The sequence below is a fragment of the Galeopterus variegatus genome, unplaced genomic scaffold, assembly GCF_000696425.1.
Source record: "Galeopterus variegatus unplaced genomic scaffold, G_variegatus-3.0.2 Scaffold1115, whole genome shotgun sequence".
In the NCBI taxonomy this organism is placed as follows: domain Eukaryota; kingdom Metazoa; phylum Chordata; class Mammalia; order Dermoptera; family Cynocephalidae; genus Galeopterus; species Galeopterus variegatus.
Window position 1 is genome coordinate 270631 of NW_007727226.1, and position 19119 is coordinate 289749.

General features: G+C 38.7%; 1 protein-coding gene across 1 annotated transcript in view; it reads right to left on the reverse strand.

Annotated features, from left to right (window-relative positions):
* LOC103592255 (metabotropic glutamate receptor 1) overlaps positions 1–19119 on the reverse strand; it is a 320831-nt gene that overhangs the window by 75559 nt on the left and 226153 nt on the right. Inside the window, exons 3-4 of the mRNA XM_008574901.1 lie at positions 11357–11603; positions 6321–6489 (exon numbers count right to left, since the gene is read on the reverse strand). Of these exons, the coding sequence (XP_008573123.1) occupies positions 6321–6489; positions 11357–11603 (416 nt within the window). The remainder of the gene's footprint in view (positions 1–6320; positions 6490–11356; positions 11604–19119) is intronic.

Below are 19119 nucleotides of genomic sequence, written 5' to 3' on the forward strand. Positions count from 1 at the left end.
ACACACACACACACACACACACACACCCCACATATGTACATATACACATACACATACATAGACATATGGATACATTCTATATTATATGTTTTAGAGTATCAAATTTTTCCTTATCACATTATTTTTCTTATTATTAGGAAAGGTAGGGTGGTACTAACTGCTTGTCGATCTTGGTCAAGAATGGGTATTCAATCTTTCAGACTGACAGCATCCCTGACAGAATAATGCTGGGGTCGGGCTAAATAAGCAACTGTCAATATATAGAGGTATTTGAAGAGCAGGTGTACAGGAGAGGAAGAAATAATATTAACATAAATGGACCAAAGAAAGAATTATTTAGCAATTCACCTCACAAGGATAATTTTGTTGCTAAATACGACAAGTATTCTGGAATCTGAGACCCTAACCCCAATCTCTTCAGAGTCTTGAAGACACACGATCTAAAACAAGTTGGCTACTTTTAAAAATTAATGGCCTATGTTAAAAAGTGATAATGTCATTGTAAAAATTAATATTAGCAATTTTATTTATTTATTTTTTTTGTCTTTTTTTGTCTTTTTGTCGTGTCCGGCAATGGACCGCAACCCTCAGTGTCGCGCCCGTACCGGACCAGGACCGGCAATGGGATCGCAACCCTCGGTGCTGCGCCCGCCCCTCGCTCAGCCAGTGAGCGGGAACTGGTCTGTATGTGGGATCCGAACCCTTGGCAGGAGCACCTCCGTGCTCTCAAGCGGCGCACTGTAGCAGTGCGCCACCAGGCCGGCCCCAGCAATTTTATTTTTTAAAGAAAGATATTATTAGAAAGTATAAGTTTTCTCCACTGGCAACTTCTTTCAAGTAGCTATATCTATCAACAGTAAAACCCAGAGACAAACTCCACCAGTAGCGATATCCAATAATACTCATGACACAAATCCAATTAGAGGCAAATATAAATGGTTTCTTAATAGACTCTCTTAGATTTCATCTTTGAAGATATCTTGGAACATAATGAAAATGATCATGTCCCCTTTACTTTGGTACTTAACAAATCTGTTCTTTGGGCTCTTTGCTCACCTGTCGAAAACTCAGAGCGATACAAGAGGCGATACGTGAGTAAGAGGGTCTCTAGCAGTTTAGGTGAAGTCGTCTCTGAGGACCACACTTCCATGCCTTTCGAAATTAAAATGTCGTTTCTCAGGTAGAAAATACCAACCAATAGGATGAAATTAGTCTTATCTCATAAATGGAAAGAGTTAACCCAATTCTAAAGTCTATAGTTTGTAAGATATGTGTAACAGGGCTTTGTTCTACATATGTAAGGTGTCACTTTACTATAAGACAATAGGACATGTGTAAATGAGGAAATCGTTATGATATACACAGTGTTCATCAGATTCCTCCTGACCTTTGTCTTGATTGGCTGGGTGAGGAGAGAAGAAATAGTGACCATCTGCACTCTCCCACCCCAACCTCCCAACTTAAAGCCATTATCTTGGAGAAAAGAATCCGAAGACTAACTTAAAGGAAAAAGAAAACAGATGAGAGAAGGGAGAGGAGAAAGAGGAAAAGAAAGAACAGGAGGCCAGTGAACGCAGTCTTTAGCATCTTTTCCCTTGCTTCTCTCCCAAGTTCTCAGTCTCTATTAATCTCACCCAACTTCCTTCACAAATATTGTTTCCTTAATTTGGATTCTGTTCCCTCAGCATTTTAAAAGTGGATCACTACTTATGATTTTATTATAAACCATTGAGAAAATAAAGCTCGGAAATTGAAGTTTACGACTGTGGGACATATGCCAGGTCATATAATGAGAGAGAGTTCAACATGTGGCTGTGGAATGTTAAAGCTTCAGTTGGCTTCAAGCCCAGCTTTAGCACCTTCGAGCTGAGAGAGCTTGGGGGCAAGTGACTCACCCCCTCTGGCCTCAGATTGCTCATCTGTAAAATGGGGCAATAATACCTGCTTTCAAAGGGTTGTTTCAATGGATGATGGAGATGCTGTATGTGAAGCCTCTGTTTTACTTACACAAGGACATGCTTCATAAATGTTAGTACCTGATCTCCATTCCCTCCCTTCTCCTTCCTTTCACTTTCCCTTTCTTCAGCTTCCTACCTCTTCTCACCCCTTTTGTGTCCTTCACCACACAGGGAAAACAGCAGCAGGTTCTGTATGTGAACACACCCTCCATCCCTGGCTGTTGGCTTGCACAACTTTGCTCACATGTTATGTGCTGCCTCAGATGCTCTTGGCTACCCACTCTTACAGTATTCTGCACACTGCTGTGAGCACCACCTCAGCCTCTGTCATGGTTGCTGTGTCTTCTGGCAGCTGTCTCTCCTTCCCTTGGAGTAGGTGGTGGGTTCCAGAGCTGCTTCCATTAGACTCAGCACAGCAGGAACCCAGACCAGACCTTAGAGGATTCACACAGGCCCTCCCTCCTCCCACTGTTTCTGGAATATGAAGAAGGGCCATGAAACAGGACATGGACTCTGGCTTCCTCAGGAGATGTCTAAAGGGATCAGGTGGTGTCACTCCCTGTGAGCATAAACTTTGACCACAGGAAGCAGAAAATAGGATGAGTGGTGCAATCATTCTGCTCCCCTCCTTCCTCAAATAGTCTGAATATCCTCTCCAGGGATGACGGTGAGCCTGGGCAACCGGCTATGCTCAGTGAGGCAGTGTCCTGCTCAATAATGCATCACCTTGTTTTTTCTTGCTTTGCTTCATTTTGCTTTTTCCCCATCCTTCCATGTCACACATCCCTTTCCCCCTCACTCTTGCTTCTCTGGATTGAATCTCCCAATAATGCATTAGCACTTAAGCCTTGCAGTTTTTAGGGTTCAAGGGAACCTAAGCTAAGATGCCTGTGAACTACATTTTCCAGGATCTCTTGCCAACTGTATTCTGGATAGATTTTGCAAGACAGAATGAACTAATGGGAGACGGAAAAAGAGAAGAGAGAAGCCAGGGCGTGCCCCTCCCCCGCTTCAGTGCGTGTCTTACGTGCAGCCGTGAGTCCTCTCTGTGTCCCTCCAGCCATGCAGTGGGACTGGATTCCCGCTGTTGCTCATCTTCATATTGCCTCAGTATCCCCTTCTACCTTTTCAACCAGTTTCTCATATTAAATTCACTCTATTGAACCACCTGGCCTGGGTTCCTTTCTTCCTGACTAGACTCGAATATAACACACAACAATTAAAAGTATGATTTTATTCACCTGTGTTTGTGATATGACTGAAATCATTCTCTGCCTCCATATTATATGAGGGTACTTCAAACAGCTCATGGAACAGTAGAGTTAAAAGATAATACGAATCTTTCCACAAACTGTCTGAAGCATCCTCAATTGTGATATGACTGAAATCATTCTCTGCCTCCATATTATATGAGGGTACTTCAAACAGCTCACGGAACAGTAGAGTTAAAAGATAATACGAATCTTTCCACAAACTGTCTGAAGCATCCTCAAATTCATAAAATATATTTATATTTCTAAAAATTGATAACATAAAAAAACTGGGCTTTTAACTATTTCAAACTAAATTTCCAAGTTCTATGGGTTATTAGAAAAAAATGTCAAATTGTTACTTTGACATTTTAAATGGCATTTATTTAAAATGAATAGTCCTTTCCTAAAGGTTATATTTCCTGGTTAATACAAACTCAGCTCCTACAATCTACCTCATAAGCTGCCTCTCTTTAGTCTTTGCAGAGGCTACTGAAATCTGGTTCTATGCATCCTGGGCTTAGTAGATGGCAAATCAGTGGTGGTAGAATGTAAGTGCTATTATTTGGTAAATGGGATTCAGGTTTCATTTGTTTCTGTACTTCCTAAGGTGCTTATGGGAAACAAACAAACATCACCAACCCCCCTCCACTACAGGTGCTGTTGAGAACAGGCATATTTATATCCTGCAGGGTACACAGTTCTTTTAAAATTGGCACCCAAGAGCTTTGCATTTATAGCAAGTACTCTGTAATGGTTTAGCAACGATTTCTGGGATCTCCTGCGATAACACTGCATGGGCGTAGCGCAAACAGCACCACCCAAAATACTTCGTATCTAGGCAGAGAGATGTATGCAGACAGTTTTGCATCTAAACTTGAGGGAGAAAAAGGCCTCTTTTCTCGAGTGTGCAAATAGGAATACACATAGTATGTGAGCACCCATTCATGGCCTTCCAGCAGTCACAGGAACAGGAGGGAATTGTGAAGGGGAGCTGGAGTATAATGAATCATTGGAATGATTTGTTTTTTCCTTCCAGGTTTTTTCTTTTTAATATCCTGAAAAACCAAACTTTGTAAATCCATAAAACTGTTTCACAGTGGTTTTCTACACTGCAGACTCAATGCTACACCCACACTGAAAAGGAGGCCTGAATTGAACACGTGACATCCTTTGGGTCAAAGAAGAGCAGGAGCCCAGGGCTTCTGCATTCTCCCCACAGTAAGGCTTCAGATGTCCTGGGTTTTCCCACCATCCAGAAAAGATGATGTAACCAGAATCCCTTGGTCTGGCAATGACAAGTTCGGGGCCTCTCGATTTCACAGGACATACTCCTGCATACCAACAAACAGTCTCAAGTGAAAAAATTCCATATGGACAAAAATCGAAGATGGAATTTTAAGGACAAATAGGGCTGTCAGACAGTACACACACACTCGTTTGGCTGGAGCCATTCTTTCACTACTGAAATATTTGTGCATGGATTGGAAACTAGCAGTGTCTTCCTGCCTCCAAAATGCCCTACACTACCCCAGCCATGTAGGACTCCTTAGCTAAATCTATCCAGGATCCACCAACCGAAGAGTTAACCGTGGCCATGGTGGGTGTTCTCCAGCATCCTGTCATAGCCCTAAAATAGAGCGCATTCCTATTGGCCAGTTGTCATGACAATTATTAAATATTTTTAACATAACTTCTGCGGAGAAGGCACAAGATGTTTAAAACTAGGGTGATTCATCTCAGAAGTTTATTTCTTCTTTGGAGTGGCTGGAGTCACTGAGAGTTTTAGTCCACCAGGAAAGCTCTTCTCAACTGCCAGGAAATGTTGCAGGTTCCAAATTCTCCACGTTTCATAGTCAGTTAAGATAAGGCTTTTCCAGTCTCCACAGCAAAACTCACACACTACATGACTAGATCCTTGCCCTGAGGACCTCTAAGTGTACTTCTCAGGGAATCTCCCCTGCGTGATGGTTCTGCAGCTCCCATGTGGCGAGTGGCATAGCAGCATGGAGGCACAGTCAGGAGTCCAGGGCTTCACACAAGATCTGCTCCAGCTCCAGCTGGCCATTTAACATTTATGTGACAGCCCGTCTGCTCTCCAAGATGAAACATAGAAAATTAGAGATGGGGAAGACCTATTAGATCATCGAATCCATACCCTGCCAGTTCAAAATCACTCTTCTGTGCTCCATTTCCTGGTGCATCAACCAGTTTGGTTTTAAATAGCCTGGGGTACAGCAAGTGCTGCTTCCATGTCTCTTTACAGAGAATTCTCTTCACACATCCAGCCAAGTGCTCAAGATTGGATGTTTACTTACTCTAGTTTTCTGTATACAGTAATGTCATGGTTACTCATTTCCTCCAATCAAAGCTCCTGAAAATAATTAGTAAGTGGGTACTTTCTCGGCTAGAAAAAAATACTGGTTTTAGGAGAATAAAAGCACTTGGTGGAGCAAAGAGAAATGATAAGCAGAGTTTCTGTTACTTCAGTTATATGCTTATTTAGCATTGTTCAGCTTTTGCTTTCTTTAACAATAGCTGCAATTATGACTAAGCAGTATTATTGGTTTTGGCTTCCACATTTACTTCTGTTTCAATGTTTTTATTTTAAAATATTTAATTGGCAAATAAGATTTGTATATATTCAAGGACAACATGATGATTTGATACATGTATGCACTGTGTAATGAATACCACAATCAAATTGATTAACATCCAACACCCCCCATGCTGTACATTAGATCCCCAGAACTTTCTTTAACAATAGCTAGAACTATGACTAAGCTGTGTTGTTGGTTTTGGTTCCCACATTTACTTCTGTTTCAATTTTTAACTCGATTATTCATCCCCTTGCTGCCTATATTGTATTTAAGATGCCAGCCCATCATTTTGATTTAAATGAAGACTATTCCAAACAGTCTAATAATTTACCTATTCCATTTCCTAATCTTTCTTTGTCTTTTCAGATTTGGCTAAGCATAAGTGCAAAAACAGTAAGCCTGACACACCATTTCTGAACAGTCTTCAAGAAAAACGTCTGTGTTTTTCTTTAATAATGCTCAGGCAGTAGACGTCCTTGTGAATACCGTTTATGAAGGTGTTTGTGGCTTACCTTAATCTGACCCTTTAAGCAAGGCTCACTGCACACAGACCGTACCATTCCACTCTTGTTCATCTGGATTTTGTAATCATCAATGTTCAGTACCCCTTCATGCCAGGTTCCAACATGCACGTAGTCATAGCGATTAGCTTCAGTGTACTGCAGATTCATGATATCATACCTAGGGAGAAAACAACATGTGTGTCTTGTAGAATATGAACATAATGTAGAAAAGAAAGAAATTTGGTAAATAGATACTACTAGAAAGGAAGGATATAAAAGCTAGAGTAATGCCCCATCCTAACACCAGGTACTGCCTATATTTTATTTCTAATGTTTCCTCTGATTTTCCAGAATGTGTATTCCATTTTTCAGTCTCTATGTATCATCCATATTTGCTAAAGAATATCTTACTGTTGTACTTTTCTCTCTGCCTATCATCCAAAAATAAATAAATAAATTTACATGTACTGAGTTGATCATCTCCTTCAAATTATTATTTACTAAGTTATTATTTGAGAAGTAACAATCTACAAAAACATTAATTTCTTTATTTGATTACTTTTATTCCAAATTTGTTTTCACATGTGTTGCCATTTTCATTACACTACATTAAAAGAGGTGAGTTTTACCAAGTCTGAAAACTTTTTTAGGTGCTAGTAGAGCAAGAAATCTGAGAAAGGCATCTTTAATTAGTAAGGATGTTGCAAGGGATTTAATGTCTTGTGTACTGACATTTAAACTGTTCTCTTCCCTATTAGAACAAACATTTTTGAAACCAAACAATTGGTGTCAGTTATTTCAGTAATTTCAAATGTCAAAGTGCTATATAACAGCAAAATCTGCATTTAGAACTCTTCACTGTAGTAATCATTTCACTATATATGTGTATGTCAAAACATCATGTCATATACCATATATATGTACGTAATTATAAAAAATTATAATTTTAATCATATGGTATTTTTAAAAAATCTTCACAATAATCAGAGTGTATTCTGGAGGCCAGACCTCATCTTTTTCCAGGGCAGGCAGTGGAAGACATTTTACAATACAATAGAAAGAATACAGACTTGACATCAGAATGTGTGAACTGGACTCTTTTCTAACATTTTAATACTAGATTATACTACTTAGGAATGTCACTAAACTCCTTAAGCCTCATGGGGATCTTGTGGAGATTTATTAACATCAGGCATATAAAAAACTACTCTACAATTAGGAAAAAATGTGTATGCCCTATGGTCTGAATGTTTGTGTCCTCCCAAAATTTGTATGTTGAAATTCTAACCCTTAAGCTGCTAGTATTAGGAGGTGGGGCCTTTTGGAAATGATTAGGTCATGAGGATGGTATCCTCATGAATGGGATTAGTGTCTTTATAAAAGCAGCCCAGAAAAGCTACCTTTCCCTTTCCACCACATGAGAACACAGTTAGAAGGTGCCATCTACGAAACAGAAAGCCCTCACCAGACACCAAATCTGCTGGCATTTTGGTCTTGGACTTCCCAGCTCCAGGTCTTTGAGCAATCAATTTCTGCTGTTTATAAGCCACATAATTTATGGCATTTTGTTATAGCAGCCCAAAGGGATCAAGAAAATATGTAGGGCAATGTCACAATATTCTTCATATTTGTATCACTATTAATTCCCTAAAATACTATGGTTATTTCCATGATTATAAGAAAACTGTAGAACATCTTTGTGTTGGCACAGCCATTTATTTCTCCATTATTCAAAATTCTTTGGCATTCCTAAATCTTCTTTCCACATTGCTATTGACTTCAAGCAAACTCTTGTGGCAGTTTTCAGAAACTATATGCCTGGCTCCCCCTTTCTGCAGTATCTATGCAGACTCAATGCAGAGAGTCCCCACTCTTCTGGGCTAGAATATGAGTCATGGCCTTTTGCTTTTTGTGCTTGACTCAAGGAAGTAGATGGCAATTAACCAACACGTGTTCCTTTCCCTCGGCTCCCTTTCTTCCTCTCCCCTCCTCTATGACTCTACCTACTTCATCGGCAAATTCTCTCTCTCTAAACCTGACAGATTCATAATCCTTCTCAGCCCAGCACGCCAGGAAGTTACGCCCAATCAACCTGAGTTGGCGTCTGAAATCTATTGGTTGAATCTGGCTCAGTTCTTTATCTAAACAACGAATATCAGCTTGTTGGCTTTTCTGCCTGTTCTTAATGTGTAAACACATCCTGTCACCCACTGGGTAGCTACTGGCTTCTCCTCATCCATATTCTGGCAATTTTTACACATAGCTATCTCCATAACAGAAAGGGACTCTGGAAGAATAAAGGAAGTTTTCCCCGACAGGTGAGCAAAACTTACCCGAAGTGAGAAGACAGCATGGTGTACCTGGAGCACATGATTCATCTCTTTGCTCTTCTGACTTTTGGCTAATAGAGAGTTATTGTCCCCCATGTTTCTGAGACATGCCAGAACCTTCTTCAGAGTATCTCTCTGAGAGACATCCAAGTAGGTATTAACCATGGTCTGAAGGGTCACAATCATCTTACTGATTGATGACACTAATTTAAACCTTCAATATCTTTCCATTCTAAACATATTATGGCTATAGAACCTATTGTGAGTGTTTGATACGAGTGGTTTTCTTTTTTGTCTCCATTAATATTTGTGTTTTACTCCATGTTACATTATCACAGCTCCTTACATACTTTCAATGAAGGCTTTGCTGCAAGGCTACCTTTAGAATATCTTCTTTCCTATAAATCCTAAGACTTTTATTTCAACTTCCTCATTTGCTCTTTCATCGGTTCACACTTCATTAGCATTTAGAAACTGAAAATTTCATAATATTTTGATATGAAAACACATTTTTCAGAAGTCCCAAAAGCTGGAGGGAAAAAAAGAAACACTGAAAGATACCAAGGGAAAAATACTGACTTGCTAAAAAGAGACTTTCCCTATACCATGTGTGTTCATGAGCACTCTCCTTTCTCTTGACCTCAGGGTCCCTTCCTGGTATGTTGGCCTGTATTGGGAACATCATCATGCTATAAATTACATCTTTACAGCATCCTCTCAATACATTCAGTTTATGTTGTGTGATAATTAACCGCAATAATTATAAGAGGGACCAAAAGCATGAACGATGGTATGACAGGAGATGGAGGCAGAGGGAGGCGGTTGCAGCAGGAATTAAACACAGTTTAAGCTGACCAGTTTCAAGCAGGAGGAAATGATCCCTGTAAAAGGACCCAGGAGAAAGCTCATGATTTGAAGATGTAATTAAACATGGAGGAGGAACAAGCTAAAATTGTGGGCCTGGATTTTGGATAACCTACAGAGAGAAGAGGAAGAAACTGAAATTTACGGTGTGTCAAAAATGTAGCTGGTCCTGTGCTAGGCACGTTGTGTGTGTTGTCTTTTAGAATCATGAAGGAAGGTTTGCATTTTAAATCTGACCCTTTACTGAGCCTAGTTTTCAGTGGAGCACAGAATTACAACAGGGGGTTTAAAGGGATGGGTGGTCAACGTTCTGAATCTCAGACCCACTGGTTCCTCCTCGCTAAGGTGCTCAGAACCTGGAAACTTTCCACATGCCCAAATCCTAGATCATTCCATGCATCCCATTCACATTCCAATCAAAATCCACTCCTACCTAACTGGCAACTTGGAAAGAATCTGATAAATTTGTCGCTTTAATTGTTGACAAGGACATATCATTTACCCTTCCTAGAGCTGTTGGATTTTAACAGGGAGAACCCACTTAACCCACAAGGAACTCCCTAAATGTTGAACTTTAAGCTTACATAAAAAGAAGAGAAACGTGGAGAATTATTAGGGTCAAACACTCTCTTACAGTACTTCTGAAATGACATTAAGAGGGTACCAGCAAGTTTGCCTAACTTTAACCAATTTTAGGGTTAACTAAAAGGCAGCGTAATGTGGAAAAGATTACAAGCCTCAGCAGCAGACTCCACTGCCTCCACCACTTGCCCTCCATGTGACTTCAGGTGACTTTCTTAGTTTCTCTGGCACTCAGTTTTATTATCTGTAAAAGACAGATAATAATATACCCACAGCAGATAGGATTAAATGATTTGGTGTTCCATTTTAACACAACATATGCTTTCCTAAAGAGCTCTCACTCTGCAAAATAATTGAAAGATAACAGAGCCTATAAGACTGTGGGCATACTGAACAGCAGCCAAGCTGAGGACCTTTCACCGTCCTGTTGCAGATTTTAATTCTCCTGCCACTCTGCTTATCCTTGTCCAAGGAAAATTTGTGTGAATAAACACAACTGCTCTTGAGACTGATATCCTTCTCCATGTACTGATTACGTATGTGCTAGCTGGTGGTATCAAAACAAGTATTGCAGAACAGACTTGTACAAAATGAGTCGGGGGGATTATATATGTATATATACATATATATGTGTGTGTGTATTTATATATATATTGGTTTAGTTTTCCTTCGCTTTTTGTTTGATTGATTTTTTGAAAGCTGTAGGGATTCAATCACAGAAAGAAAATCCTTTCCTTTCTTACTCCAAGATACATGTGAGTAGAAACATAAGTTAACCTGAGGGGGAGAAAAAGGATACATGTGTAGGATTTGATTTTCTTCACATATGAAGTTCTTTAAGCAGGCATAATATTCAGAATATTTCATGACCAAAAGAGCAGTGTGATCGAGCAATCAGAAAGATGCTGGCCTTATACTGGCAGTGCCTGGGAGGGTCCTGCTGGCCAGGTGAAAACTCTTTAGCTTCTTGGGCCTGCATGGAGGTCCCAAGAATTCCAGTGGAAGGGCCAGTGATGGCTGGATAGAGGGGTGGTACTGGCAAAATGCAGGGTTCTGCGTGTTCACTAAGAAGTATTACCATATTTTTAAAGGGCAGTATGATCTTTGGTGATTTCCACCTGATATTAGCCCTGTCTATTTGCTATTTACTTGTATCTATCCTTATGACACCCAGAAACCATGGAAGTAAATTGAGCCATAGTGGCCATCTGTCTGGCTCAGGAAGGCTTACAAGGTTATTCGGATCCTTTACTGAAAAGACTGCTTTACCTTCCAGGAGCATCCCCTTTCTCATCAAACCACACTTCTTCTCCAGACACACCGATGAATGAGGACTTGATAAGGAAGTCCAGGAGCTTGCTGCCATCAATGGGCTTCATGGCATCACAGAGGCCCACGTGGCCAGGGCAGAGGGCATGGTGCATATTCTGCAGCCCGTGGGCCATGGCATAGATGGCATTGATGACAAACCCCATCTTACTGTCTTGGACATAGTTTTCTTCTAAGCTTTCATTGCCTGTAACAATAAAAACAGACCATTACTGATGTCACAATACAGAAAACTTGGCCTGCAGGTGTAATTTGCAAAAGCTTTTCAGGGCTCTCAGAGGAAGGGAAAGAACAATGACATTGAACCAAGTCCACCTGTTTAAGCTTTGTACTTGTGACTAGCTTTAGTCTATTCTCTCTGCAAATAGTTTATTCTGTTTCATTTTCTCTATTCAATAATGGTGTTATGAGATATAAAAGAAACTCCATACAGGTGAAAGAAAGAACTTTCAAATATTGTAAAGAAATCCTTAAGGAGCAATGGAAATAACTCTTGTTCTCTCTTGGTTTGCAGGAAATTATATTAAAAGTCTCCCTATATCACAGTACTGGAAACATTTTTTGTATCCTCTATAACAATCCACAATTCATGGTGATTCAGTTTGTGCATTATCTAATCCCTCGTATTTTCATTTGGTTATTCCACTATTTTTATTATCTCTAGGACCACAAAAAACAAGAATTAGAACTAGATAGTATGAAACTCTTCTTATATACAGTTGGCAGTGCAGAAGTACTTAAATCAGATTTACTAATGATTAGAAATTCGGGTAAAATGTTTCTTGATGGAAGCGTCATACCACTCATTAATTTTAGCCTTTAGTTTTTGCCTGTGAATTTGAAAAACCCTGCAATCATTATCTCTAGGACCACAAAAAACAAGAATTAGAACTAGATAGTATGAAACTCTTCTTATATATAGTTGGCAGTGCAGAAGTACTTAAATCAGATTTACTAATGATTAGAAATTCAGGTAAAATGTTTCTTGATGGAAGCGTCATACCACTCATTAATTTTAGCCTTTAGTTTTTGCCTGTGAATTTGAAAAACCCTGCAATCATTCCATGTCACAGGTGATTAAAAGTTCCACAACTGCTAAGCAGTTTCATAAGAACAGTATTGTGTCAAATATAAACTCCATATTGAAAGTCTAAACTTTAGGATTTATACATGGGTGAGAAATTTGGGGACCATATGGATTTGCTGAAATGAAAACAGGCCTGGAAAACCAAGTAGATTTGGAGCACACCACTGGCATCATACAGAAACTTTGTACTTAGTTCCAGAAATTTGCTTCTTTCTGCAGTGGCTTTCCCTGCCTCACTTGACTGACAGTGAGGGGTGTATGTGTTGTGTGCTCAAAGTACTAGATGTTGGGAAAGTTGGCAAGTTCAGCAGCTCATGGGGTTGAAACCGACATGAGGCTCCTCACACTCCCTGCAGGCTGCCCTCCTTTCTCCAGTCTAAATAGGCCACTAGACGATAAGGTTCCTGGGCTAAAGAATAGAAGAAGGTATTTAGGAAATTAGAGAGTTTGTAGTATTTAGAAAAAATGATAAAGAGTTTTGACTTTGATGTTGAGCTTGGCACAAATAAAGAAATTTTTAGAGAGTTCTGTTTAAAGGCTGATCTATTTAGATGTAGTTGAAAATGTAAAAAAGATATATGTGTATCTGTCCTAAGAGTGAGATACAAAATACCCCACCTAGGTTGAAGAGGGAAAAGATTAGATTTTAACCTATCTTACTGCTTTGCTTAATAGGACACTGTTAAAAGTGTAATTTGCTAAAGTAATAATTTCCAAATTGAAAGGAAATTCTCTAAGAGGACATGAGGAGTAAGAAAGTCAGAAAGTGCATTTTAAAATCAAAACTCACCGAATAAGTATAGAAAGTTACATAAGAAAAAAGCAAAGATCCTCCTTGCAAAAATTGCAAAGTCATTGAAACAGGGTGACATGTCTGTCACCTAGACTCTCTGGCCCTTAATGTTAGTTTTTTGGCCCTTCTCCAAACTTACTAGGATAATAAAAGAGGTAAATTAGTGCCATCACTGTGATGTTTTAAACAAGCCCTTATAGGCTGCCACTAACCCCCAAATGCTGGAGCTAAATATTAAAGCCACCAGAAGCAAATAAATGAGCAGGATTTTTAAAAAGAAAGGAAAAAAGACAAAAATTAAGTGTCAAAATAACTTTCAATGCAGCAGCCACTTAAAGGGTCCATCCATCTGAAGTTGCAGCTATTACAGTCAACCCAGGACCAAACTGTAGGGAAATATGAGATTAAACACTAACGTTCTTTACCAAATGACAACTTCTCTGTTAGGGACAAGCCTTACGGCCATTGAGTTTGCTGTTCTTGTTTTGATAACTACTACTTAATATTTATTTTATATAAATGAAAAATTATGTTGTTGTCCGCAGTGAAAATTTCTTAAGCCAGTGGTTGTCTAGTGGATACCTCATTTATCAGTACTGAGACAATAACCATTCTTGAATTTCTGTGAGATCGATGTCTTCCTTTTGATCCTTATTTAGGGTGATCCAAACCAAGTCACTTTTCAGGGTGAAAGTGAGTGAAAGTGTGGCAAGTAATAATTATTCTAGAACACAGATATAAACAAGGCAGCCTGGGAAAACTGCAACATGTCTCTTCAGCCAAGTGCCCTCTAAAATTGTGTCGATCTACTACTGATGTTATTATGGGAAATAGCTACGTGTGTGTATGTGTATATATACATACACACATAAATATGCACATCAAAAAGTTCATAGAAAAATAGTATTAAAAGATAATAGCAGTATTTCCATGAACTTTTTGAAGTACCTTCGTGCATATACATGTATATATATTATATAATAAGCAATCAGTAGAATATTCTCTTCAGTTTTAACTAATTTGACATTTATCTAATATTAGCAGGAAATATACACAATAATAATAATAGCTACCATTTTTTGAGTACTTATTATATACAATACTCAATAAATGACCTTTAATGCTCACCATTTTTTGGTCAAATAGACATTAGTCTCACCGTTTTACAGGTTGCATCATTTATAAGTGAAAGCAGGGTATAAGTTGGATCCAAATAAGTCCTTGGTCCTTGGTCCTTGTTCTTTCTGTTACACTTGGTGGCAGTGCAGGTGCAGACATAGAAATCTATAGAGGAGGCACCTCCCTGGTGATAGAGGACACAGCATCCTGCTATGCACCAGCATCATTGCCAAGGCTAGTTGGGGCTTCTCCCTGGCAATTTTGCACAGCTGTCTCTCAGTCTAGAGGTACTGGCACCAATCTATCAGGAGCACACTAGGACAAAAGCCCATTCTGTCAGTATTTGTCACATACAGAGCCAGGAGGCTAGACGAGTTTCCAGGGAATATTTGCAACACAATAGCTGGCACTCCTTTCCAAAATAAACACAAAGAGCCTGTGTATTTGTGTCAATCCTAAGTGAGCACGTGCACTTCCCTAGCCTGGCAGCCCACTGGCTCTGCAAAGGAGTGGGGATGCTACTATCAGAGAGAACTCTCTCTTCAGCTACCCTTCAGTCAGCCCTGATGGCTCCAATCTAGTGAACTAGCATTTAGGAATGATGCAGAGTTAGAAAAGCATGTGGCCTTTACAGGACCATTTTCTTTGTCATAGTAAGTGTCCTAGAAAATGTTGCTGGGATCCATCATCTAACAAACAAAATCTTCTCACAGGCTTCTCTGTCCCCCAAAGAGTCTATATTTTCATAACCAGTGAATAGAGTATTAAAAACTAATAACATTGTCACTTGGTGGGAAGGTAAAAACACTGATTCCCTGGAGTTAAAAGCCTTTTCATAACACTAGTTCTAGAGCTATTAGTGGGACGGGGATTTTATGATTCATTTCTGTGGTGCAATAGCTATTACAGGCCACTAGGGTAGCATTAAATCATTACCTTTTGTGATATACTAAAGAGAAACAAATAATTGTAGTCGACTGTGTTTGTTTACCTTCAAAAGAATACCTGCGGAACTGCCTCAAAGTGGATTGTGAAAATAGCTACCTTGATTCTAAATAGCAATCTTGTTCTTATTGGAAAAGAACAACAAGGGCTATAAATTGCTACCTGAGTGCAGCAGCACACAGGGCCTCCATGGGGCTAGGAACAGACAATGTGTCTTCTGAGAACAGGAAATTCGTGGTGGTTCGGAGAAGGATTGGCAATTCCATCCTCCACTGTTTAGGATGGTTATTCAGCAGAGTGATATAGCAGAAAGAACTCTGGACTAGGCACATGAGCAACTGGGATCTACATACAGTGATGCTATATTATCAACAATGTATTTCGAGCAAGAATCTTGGACAAGGGTCTTGACCTCCATGGACCTCGGTTTTCTAATCTATAAAATAACACAGAAAGATCCAATTATCTTCCTGAAGATTTCTTTTCCCTCTAAAGTCCATGCTTTGCTCCTCCAATTTCACATTTACTACTTGGCAAAGCCATTCGCATAGATTATCTTTCCCAAACCTCATACACCATTTGAGATAGGTTCTATTATCACCATTCTGCAAACTACAGTGATGCTATATTATCAACAATGTATTTCGAGCAAGAATCTTGGACAAGGGTCTTGACTTCCATGGACCTCGGTTTTCTAATCTATAAAATAACACAGACAGATCCAATTATCTTCCTGAAGATTTCTTTTCCCTCTAAAGTCCATGCTTTGCTCCTTCAATTTCACATTTACTACTTGGCAAAGCCATTCACATAGATTATCTTTCCCAAACCTCATACACCATTTGAGATAGGTTCTATTATCACCATTCTGCAAAGGAGAAGACATGTGCAGAGAAGATAAGTTACGGCTGGGAGCACACTCTCTTTTCCCCTCACCTTGTATTTCCTTGTGAACTGAATAACACCTTGGGCCTCTGTTCTTACCTTATGGGAAGAGGAGTGATTCACCTTATTGTTGGGTTGAGAAAAATAAACTGGGCACTTGACTCAAAGATTTTGGTTTGGTTCTCTGTTTTGTTATCTAGTTCTGGGGTCAAGTACTCAAGTATATTGTAGGCTAATATCTAATTCATATGCCTAATCCAGTTTGTTTTTCTGTCATTTTTTTGTCTTCAATTTTTAAAAACTTTTTTATTGAGAAATAACTCACCTATGTGCAGAAGTGTGCAGAAATCTTTACTGTACAGGTCACTTAATTCTTATATATGTACACATCTCCATGTAATTGCTGCCCAGATCATGGCATAGAGTGTTTCCAGAAGGTGTTCATTAATTTAGGGCTTCCTTTATTTATCACAGCCATGTTTTGTAGATTTCAGAGCGTAGGCCCTATGTATCTGATTTTTCTGGTATTATGACAATTAGTTACTTTGATTTTTTAATTGTTTGTTACTAATTTATGGGAATCCTAGTGACATTTGTATATCAACCCTATATTCTTCAAGTTTGCTAAACTTATTTATCAATTATAACTTTTTATAAATTATTATAAACACTCAAATTACCAATAAAACTGATATTTAATCTCCATCTGTGTTCTCCTGGGTCTACTTCTTATATGCATCTAAATTTGGGAAGGAAGTACATTGGCTGCCCCGCTAAGGTCCCAGCAGTCCTATATTCAAGGTCACACAGCTAACAAGGACAGAAGCAGTATTCATATGCAGGCATTCCACGCAGAGCAGCACTCTACATGCACATAGCAGCTGTACCCAGCTGGTGGAGCAGTCCCATTACAGACAACAAGACATTTGTTAGCAAAATTAATCAGTTTGATGTTTATTTGTTCTGAGTTTTTAGTAATATTGTCCCAGTTTGAATGTCCAGAGTTGAAAAATATAGAAAATGGTTTGAAGGCATGTTTAGCTCCAATAAAATAACTTCGTTGGTACCTGTTCTTTCTATTTTGTTAATGCTACCCTAACACTATGCATGCAGGTCTAGTGATTTGCCTTTTCAAATTTATACCATCCACATTACCTTCGAATTAAAAAAACAAACACAATAAGTATTCTTCTATTGCCTTATAAAACAAGGAAGCATTCTGGGGAACATTGATAAACATAATTCTTCCCAAAGAAAATATTCTTCTGATTTCTTGGCATTTGTAGCTATCTGCTGCTTTATCCAATAGCATCATATATTCAATATATAATTTAATACTACCTCAATTCAGATCTCAATAGAAAGGGCAGCAATTATTTTCTATTGTTAACACATCAAGCAAAGGAATTGAAATTTATATTACTTGAAATAGCCTGAGTGTTAGATTTATTGAAGCTTCCTTAATCAGGTCTTTTTTTTTTTTCTGTATACTGACCTCAAAGGACTAATATGCCCTCAATTTTGCTTGAAGGCCTGGGCTGCTAAATTTTCTTTATGCTCTTTCAGAGAGAATTTGTGATAAGATTCAGAACAATCTAGCTTTGCCCAAGCTCCAGTTTAGAATCTGAATTTTTTGTTTCCTCTGACACTGTATTATACTCTTTCCCTACAGGGTTCTCTCTGCTCACATCACAGAAAAATAAGACCCCTCCGTTATTTTCCATTCTCTTTATTAAAATGTAAATTAACTCCTATGTAGGATGGAAGAGAAGAAAGGAAGGATTATTTAATCAAGCATATGTTATTATCACTGTTATTATTAGTCAAATTTCTATTGCTTAATCCCACCTGGTTTTAACATATGTGAACAATACAACCATTCTTCTAAATACATCATCACAATCTATTGTTAAGAGATATATTCTCCAGTTATAAGACAAATAGACAGTAGACTCCCTGCAAATTGATGATAATATATGGTAAGCATTCAACTTCCTGAAAATGCAATTACATTTAGCTAATTCAGATTTCAAAAAAGCATGGTGTGTGTGAAAAACAAATAAGGACAATCACCGGCAAGTTTAAGTGATGCTGAGGAACAGTCAGTCACATTCAGTTGAACTGTGGGGTTCTATGTTTCTCTACAGAGAGAAAACAAGGGCAGCTTGCGGTTTGCCTTTTCTTTTGTTACTGATCTGGCACAAAGTAGTGTCATGAAGTTGTAACCCACTCCCCGTGGAGTAACTAATCTTTGCAGGTCTGCAGTAAGCACTTGGCAGGTAATCATACAGATGTAGCTAGTTACAGAGAGTGGGCTGCTTTAGCCAGTGTGAGAAGTTACACTGTTATTAAAATTGATCAGGAATCGATTCGCTTCTCAACAAGCTGCTGGGTCAGAATCCTTGCTAAGCCTATTCCTCTTGGCTTCTTCCACAGTCTAAGGAGGCAGATCTATGTTCACATAGATGATAGAAAGAATCATATGTGATAGGATCATGGGTGATAGGAAGGATGCTTCCTTTTAGATATGTAAGAGAGTTCTGTGGTTTAATCCTCTTTGAGCTCCTGTCAATGGTTTGTGATTTTTTGAGTATCTCTAATTTCATGCTGCAGTGATTTAGGTTGAGCTAATAATATAAAATGGATTTTGCAGAAACACAAGAGCTGTTTATGAAAACTCTTCTTATCTCTGACCTATTAATTAAGGTCTAGCATAACATCTTCTGGTAACCAATATAGGGTTTTGCTTATTACAAAAATAAAACGATAAATGGTATATGGCATCAGCACTGTAAATTCACTTTTATGATTAACTTCTGATTAAAACAATACAGGATTTATAACTTGACAAAATGCTGTACATAAAAAAAAAAA